The sequence below is a fragment of the Lissotriton helveticus genome, chromosome 10, assembly GCF_964261635.1.
Source record: "Lissotriton helveticus chromosome 10, aLisHel1.1, whole genome shotgun sequence".
Classification (NCBI taxonomy): Eukaryota; Metazoa; Chordata; class Amphibia; order Caudata; family Salamandridae; genus Lissotriton; species Lissotriton helveticus.
The window spans coordinates 413,573,458-413,581,774 of record NC_136071.1 but is presented as its reverse complement, the minus strand read 5'-3'; the positions used below and the strand labels follow the sequence as shown (position 1 = coordinate 413,581,774).

Sequence of the window (8,317 nt, the reverse complement as noted above, 5' to 3'; positions counted from 1 at the left end):
CCGCATAGGCGGTTAGTTTAAGCTCTTGGAGGCCAAAGCGGAAGGGGACAATCAGATTTTGAAAATTAAGAGCCGTTAGGAAAGGTTCCAAAGAAAGGGCAAATAAAAGGGGTGAGAGAGGGCAGCCCTGGCGCGTACCACGCAGGATTGGAAAATCCGAGGAGTTTAGGCCGTTATAGCTGGTGCAAGCAATAGGATTATCGTATAAGGCCTGTATACCCCTCAGAAACTTCCCTCTAAACCCAATTTTGGACAACGTACACCAGAGATAGTTCCACCCCACACGGTCAAATGCTTTTTCTGCATCTAATAAGATCATACCTAGTGGGGTGGATTCTATCTCTGCGACATCAAAGGCGGTAATGGCCGTATTTACATGTGACGTAGTGTCTCTACCTGAGATGAAACCGTGTTGTTGTATATTGACGAGTTGAGGCATGATGGGTACCAATCTATTTGCCAGGATTTTGGCGAATAATTTAGCGTCTGTATTTATTAATGAAATCGGTCGATAAGACCCTCTCTCTTCCTTTGGTTTACCCTTTTTTTTTTTAAATATAATTTTTGCCCTGTTCCAAGATTTAGGTGCTTTTCCGTTAGTTCCAACTGATTGCATAACTTCTAGTAATAACAAGTCTAATTCGGGTAAGCAGGCCTTATAGAGTTCTAACGGAATAGTGTCTTCCCCAGTTGCTTTGCCCACAGGCAGAGAGTTAGTAGCCTGGTGTAGCTCAGACATGGTTAGATCTTCGGACAGAGAACTCAAATCTGAGCTATCAGCATAACACGATGCATATTCATCGATATAATCCCGTATAAGATCTGGATCTGTCTGGTTCTCTGGGGTATATAAAGTTTTGTAGAAGCTAGCAAATTGCTCTAACACTTCCTGCGGTTTGTTATATACGTTATTATCTGAGCCCCGTATATTGGATATTAAGGAACCTGCTCTAGATTCAGCAACCTTATAAGCCAGAATGGCCAGAATGGTGTTTGTGTTGGACGATATTTGAACTTGTATGTATATGATTCTCTGCTGCTTCGGAAGATATTCTTGTGTTTTTCTGGTTTCATATGTAATTTTCTTTGGCTTTTTGTGTCAGCCTGTCTGCAATAAAAAAATTACAAAAAAAAAAAAATTATTCAAAGCTATTGTCGCTATATCTTTATAACCTTTTTTGTCTACTCCTGGTTGGCAACATACTGGTTGCGATTATGGTGAACGGATTTAGTTTCATTTTATATATTGTACATTTCCTTGGGAGGGACATGTGTTGTATTCTTTCTATATTTCTTCACCTTTATGACATTTCTCGATTTACTCTTTCTCCCTTCTGATGAATGATCTGCTGCACCTCAGGAGCTTTGCGATGTTGGGGCTGTGCTGACAGCAGGGCAGCTATGGGGGAAATACGGAAACGTATCATCCCGAATTTGATATTGAAATAAAGCTCTTGTTTAATCTTGCCAACCAGTGTATTCTTTTCCACAACAGTGATCCTAAAAGATTATATCTAGGATCCATATAACATTTCCCAAGAAGAGCAAATATACCAAATCATTACCAAATCTCGTAAAAAGTCAGACACCAATGCTGATAGTTCTCTTTAGCTTCAGTTGTTTTCTCTTATGATTGTCATGAAAGATTCTCAGTATGGTGAGGGAGTTATGCTATCACTCAGTTTCATTATGAGTTCAAAAGAGGCTTAAACCTTCTGCTTGGAAACTTGCTCTTGCAAATACTTTCTGAAAATACTTGAGCCTCATGAGTTGAGAGGGGCAGTGCTTAGATCGTTACTTTATGGACATTGGACAATGGAGGTAAGAACTCATAGGCCCATTGCCAATGTAACTACTAACGATCTGATGAACTAGGGGACACACACATTCTGTGTATACACTTAATATATTTCCATGCTCACGAGAGAGTGAATGTGACCTGGCTGGATAGAACATTGTTTATACTGTACTGCCAAAGGAGAAACCAAACAGTAAAGAGGAATCACGCACATCCATACCACCAAAGCGCTGGGATTTGTGGGAGTCATAAAAAATAAGACCAGGGTGGGTCTAAGCATTCATTTAGCCTTTAGCCAACATTTATTGAGGTGAATTTACATAATACGTTCTAAGCCTTAAACTGTAAGTTATTGAATGGGTTACGCATGAATGAATTGCAGGATTTGAACGTCAGACGTCAGAGCAAGGGTGGGAAAACTGATAAATGATTTTAATGGGCAATAAAGACGTTTGGTTCTCATGAATAAGTACCGATAGCTATTCTGGTCTGCATACAATTCTGATATATATATATATATGAGGTGAACCAGCTGGGAGTATAGGTGGTTCCACTCATGTCCAAGCATCAGATTTCTTTTAGGGCTTGAATTTGCAGACAAAGTGTTTCTGTTGCTTGCAGCTACTGTCATTCCATTGTAGAAAGCCTGCAAAAAAACAAAAAAAGAATTGCCATATTACAAGGTACAGTTTATTTAAACCGATTCACCAGCTCACAACAAATTCATGGACCGCTTTAGAAAATGCAAAATATTGTGAGTAATGTCAATAGAAAAATAAGGAAAGGCTGCTTTTGCAAACACAGAAGAACATGAGCAATATATGTGAAAAGGAGAGGAATATATATATAGTCAGCAGCATAACATGTAGGCCAGAAATATTTCACAATAGGATAGTTTTTGTACACTGCATCTTACTTCGGTGTGTAGTTAACAGAAAACAGAGGTTTAGAATAAGTCATCAAGAGCCCAGGAAATTCCACCCGAGAAACATGCACAGAACCAACCCCAGTGCAGTGATAGAGCAAAATAATTCGGACCCTGTTTGAGGTACATGTAGGGGTGCAATATATTTGATTGTAGTATGCAAACGCATATTATTCATTGTCAGTGTTAAAATAGATTGTAAAAAGGATGACAAATTAATGTGTGTTTAGAAATCCTAATCTATTTGATGTAAAGCGTAATGCTCATGCACAATGTGCTCAATGCACAACGTGACTCGTATTTACATAGGGATCGTAGTAATTGTAGGAGAGTAGGATCTGCTTTTTATAGTTACCCCCTCTTTTTGCTGATGTTTAACTGTTTTTCGACTTTAGCCTGGCTGGGGCCCTGCTACCCAGGACCCCAGCCTAGCTGCTTCCTCTCTAAAATGATTAGATGTACTTTAGGTACACTCCAGTTTGGTTACTGGGGTACCCTTATAAATCCCTAGTATATGGTACACTAGGTACCAAGGGCATAGGTACCCCAGAGGCCTACCAGGGGCTGAAGCATGTATTATTCAACCCCTGGGCAGCCTTCCAAAATGACACTACAGTTCTGCTACAGCAGCCTGTGTAAGGTGGTATATGCACCCCTTGCTTAGATAAAGGTTTCCTATATCTACCTTATATCACTACAATATAAACCTATCAGTCACCCCTATGGCAGGCCTTGGAAATCCTGAAAGCAGGGTGCTGGGTTTTGTGTGAGAGGTTGCCCATGCATGAGCAGGGCCCCTCTGCAGCCTTCGGAATCAATTCTCCGGGGTTATTCTGTGATGCCGCCAGACCATATACTCTTAAGTGCATTATAACCTCACGGTAAATGCTAACTTAGGAATGGCTACAAGGAAACATGTTGTGTTTGGTGTCAAACACCTTAGAATCATACCCCCTGCCAGTCCTGGTGGCGGGAGTATGATTCCACCCTTCTAGAGGGAGAAACATGGCCACACCGGTACACCCGATACCAGCTTAACAGAACCCTGGCATCACAAAATGGATGCTGCAGCCACAGAATCAAGTTTGGCCTCCTGCTGCTGGACGAAACTCTGGCAGGGGAGGCCTGAACAATAGGTTTACTGTCACAGGGAGGTGTCACCACCTCCCAGACAGGCGTTAGTGTATTGGGGCTGGATGGGAGCACTCCAAGAGTGCTTTTAAGTCTGCACTGGGGGCATATTTGGTGTCCCTGTGAAAAGCCCAGTTCAAACCGGTTGCAGGGGCTACCAGCAAGCACTTGCTCTGGCGAAACTGTCCCACCCCTTCCTTGAATATAAAGTAGGAACCCCTGACTTGGCCCTGGCCGAAACTCTGATACTGAATCCTGGAACTTCGACGATCTATAACGCGCTAGATGACTGAAGGATCTCCATTGGAGTAAAGGAGTTACTCCCCTGCGTGGCAGGCACCAAAGATGCATCTGACCGGTTTGCATCTCTGAAGCTCACTCTGGACTCTGAATAATTTGCAACACAGGAGGTGGGTTGTAAGACTTCCCAGAGACTAACCCGAGTCCCCAGCAAAGCTGAGACCTGTAGCCCTCGTGGGTCCATGGAACCGGAACCGTTGAACACTGTGCACATTTGCAAGTGCATATGCTTCTTGACCATCCTGGAGGCTGTGCATTGGGTTACTTGTAGCCCAGACCCCAAGCAGCATTTCCACTGAAGATTGCCAAGTTTTCCATGAGCAGGCCCTTTATGTTTTCTCTCAAGGTACCTTTGCAACCCCTAGTCCGTCGACTGGTGGGTCCCCGAGAAGGCAACTTTAACTTTCCTTGTGCTTCCCTGGTTGCTCCAGATGTGCCCTGACTCTCCATCGCTTGGGGAGTCCCCTGGACCTTGCTGGTCTACACCGAATCATCTTTCCTCTTTACTGCATGGGTTGCTGTTGCCAATGCTTGTTGTGATTAATCCGAGCACTGACGCCGCAGCACTTGAAATCATTGCGGGACAGCTCGAATACAGCTCCTGGTCATCATCGACGCCTCATGGTCCTCTTGGCTCCAGAGTCAAGCTTCACCTCTTCGCACCTGAAGCACCCGACATCGGTGGGCATTCGTCTACCATGCCCCTGGTCACTGGCAAGTGACCCAGACTCTGTGCCCTCTGCTTTCAGTTTTTCCTCATCTTCGATCCAGGCTTGGATCACACCTGACACTTTTCTTCTTCACGGCAGCAGCACTTTGCAGCAGATGTTCGTTGAAATCAATGACGATTGTCAACACCAATTGACACCTATGCACCCCGCTTCCCTGGGTGAGATAACTCGAATACTCCGGTGCTCTCATGGGTGTTTGCCCTAGCACCCCTTAAGTCTAAAGGGGTTTGCTAAAAGTCCTCTCCGAGGTGTCCTTTAACTTTAAAATTCCAACGCGACTTTCCCCATAGAAGCTAACGGAGCTCGTGGCTGTGTTCTCACACTGCACACGTCCCCCGTGGGTCCCCTGTGTCACCAGCTTGGGTGGTTCCTTGGGGTCCCAGCAATTCTACGTGCTGCACTGTGTCTAGTCAAGTCGTGGTTCTTATACCACTTTCATAATATATGGTTTGGTCCACCCCTGGGGCCCAGTGTATATTGTGCTATTTACTGAAGTTCTATTGCATTTAAATTGTGTACCTTGCTCTGTAATCTCATAAAGAGATTACTAGAGAGTGTTTAGTAATAAATACATATATTTTATATATGTATCTTGTGTGGTTCTCCTTTCATTTAGACATTCAAGAGGTTATAATCTGGTAAACCAAGCTGCTTTACACTCCTTCTCAAGACTTAGCCTGAAGGCTGCTCTCTATAGCTACCACTAGGGTAGCTTTCAATAAAGGTTGTCTTTAAAGCTATCATCAATAAGGGTTGTTAGGACTGGTGCAAGGTGCCCACTAGAACTAGTGGACAGCATATGCCTGGCCAACTTCTCACAGTAATGTGATGCATAACTAATTTGCATGTATTCTAAATGTGATGAACAAGCGATTTGGCTGATGCCCGGTGGAGCTACCATATAGCTAAAGAGGAGAAAGGCTGTGGATTCCCTCCCCCCGCCATCACCTACCCAGCCGGACCTTGGCCAGATTTTCCCTTCGTCTCTACGTCTTATCTTCCTCCTACCCCTTTACCCTATCCACTTACCCTTCCCTGCACCATTCACTTTGTCCCCTATGTTCTTTGAATGCTTTTTTTTATACTTATGTAATTTTTAACTGATGTAAATTGCAACATTATTGGTCCTCATGTAAAGCGCTCTGTTTCCTTCGGGTCTAGCCAGAGCTATATAATAACTCATTATTTAAATATGTTCCATTTAGTACTCTTTCTCTCTTTGTCTACTTCCCTAGCTCCTATCCCCTCTCCCCTGAATCTCTCACCTTGCCTGCTAGTCTGCCTAGCCCCCTGTCCTTTGTGCCCTTTGACTAAGCACTCCTTCTCCCCTTCTTGGGGAAAGATCCAATATTTATACTCTGCGACATGCTGGATGCCTCATATTTACAGTATAATGCATCATGTCACAAGGAGTTACAGATCTGTCAGCATTTCTGACGAATATGTAGGCGCAAAAATAACGCATTGCTGGAGTGTGTCACGAAAGTGATACAACTCCATCAATGGGTCATTTCACATGGGCAAGTCCCATTTCAAATGTGCCTGCGTCAGTCTTATGCCTGCTGTGAGGCAGGAATAAGATATTGACGCATTTGCACCCTAGAAGTGACCCAGTGAAATCTCATAGATTTCACTGCGTCCCTTCTATGAGGCTTACTTGTGTCGGAACGCCCACCCTGCATACATTATACCTGGCGCAGGTATAATGTGGCTCAGCAGTTTACAAAGTGACGCATCTGCCTAGATGCGTCCCTTTGTAAATAGGGATCAACATGGCACATGTTTTACCCTGCTGGTGCGTCACAAAAAGTGACGCACTGGTGGCGCAAAAGTGATGCAAGGGCTCATAAATAGGCCCCCATTGATCTTTTGCTCACCAAGTAGCACCGGAGGAGACTCCTGAGGTCTAATGTCGATCAGCTCTAGCTCAGACAAGACTGCCGGAGGTGGGGTGCGTTGCATGGACTTATCCCAGATCTGAATTGGTGTCTAAGGGAATCCACATGTTTCCCTTTCTTTTTGTGAGTCCTCCTCTTCTCTTTCGAGATTTTGGAAGAAGATGAAGAGCAGCAAGCAGATCTTCACCCAGAATAATGCAGAGCTCAACTGTCATTGTGGGTTCTTTGATTGCCCTCTGATTCATTCTGTTGCACTGGTCTTAATATTTAGGGCCATGCCTAGAACCCAGACACCATAAACAGTCATCACGAGGGTCTGTGACCGATATCTGCAGATAGCATTTGTAACAAGACTTAAACGCTGACTTTTAGGGGATGACATCCCCCTTGAGATACTTGACAAACAATGTAACATTATTTTTCTCTGAGAAGAATAGCTGAAGTAAACAGTTCAGAGGAGAGAAGCTCTGGATTTGTCAAAGGGTGCAGACAAATGGAATTGAGGTCAGGGTGACAGGGTAGGCCTTATATGGTCCAGTGATGTCACCACCTCGCTTCCTGTGTTGTTATGGAGGGAGCACCACTACTGGTGTGGGAGAGCTATGTCAGACGTTTCTGGATCCAGTCAAGCACCTGGGATATTCAAAGGATGTTGTTATTCCAAGGCTAAGCTAAAGATATTTTGCTGCATTGCCGGAGGAAGAGGAGAAGAAAATCTACAGTTGCCCCAGACCTTATTTATCATATCTCCCTCATAGCTCTAAATGTTGCATGGGTTGTGACCTCTGCCGCTGACCCCTACATTATCAACCAAACTTCAGAGATTGCTGATGAAACTGGCATGCTAGGAAAGCTAGGCCCTACGCGCATGCAATGGCATATCTCTGTGTCAACGTCGCCAAAGCAGATTCACCCCTGGTATCAAACAACCCTGTACCAACAATGAATAACTTCATGAAGACATATCAGAAGTGTCACGAAGAGCACATCCAGACATGTTTTAAATGATAAACGGTTCCCTTCCCTAGGCAACTACATTCTCTGAATCAGGAAGACTGGTAAAAAAGGCATTAGGAATAAGCTTGCATTACAGGGCCTACACTACTAAATTCTACGGATGGGGTGATGTGTCTGGAAAGTAGGGTCTCCAAGAGCTGGCCTGTGATGCAAAGAAATTTACATCTAATCACTGGAGCAGAGAAAGTCTTGAACCAAGCAACCTTAATGTCACCCACAATAACATAATTACAGGAGAAAGAGAGGTGCAGAAGAAGATGGTCCTGGCTGCAGAATTTCCATGAAGAAGTTTGTCCAAATTTCCATCGTGTAGTTTGGAAACTTAAGGAATCCTGAAAGTGGTGATGACAAAGGAAAAACTCTCTGTAGGTGAACCATAGTGTTAATCCAGGGCTGACTCAGGCAAGGTGTCCATGCCAATGTCATTCTGAAGATCTAAATAAAGGCCTGCAGCAGTATCAGGTGAGGATTAAATACTTACTCATGATCATCCTTGTCATGTGGAATAAAATATGGA

The 8,317-nt window shown here is 43.9% G+C and overlaps 1 protein-coding gene across 2 annotated transcripts in view; it reads right to left on the bottom strand.

Moving 5' to 3' along the window:
- Window positions 1-2,077: 2,077 nt before the first annotated feature.
- LOC144784238 (regenerating islet-derived protein 4-like) overlaps window positions 2,078-8,317 on the bottom strand; it is an 83,701-nt gene continuing 77,461 nt past the window's right edge. For both annotated transcript variants that reach the window (XM_078662893.1, XM_078662894.1), the window contains exon 6: window positions 2,078-2,444. In XM_078662893.1, the coding sequence (XP_078519019.1) occupies window positions 2,377-2,444 (68 nt within the window). In that variant the 3' untranslated portion in view covers window positions 2,078-2,376. The remainder of the gene's footprint in view (window positions 2,445-8,317) is intronic.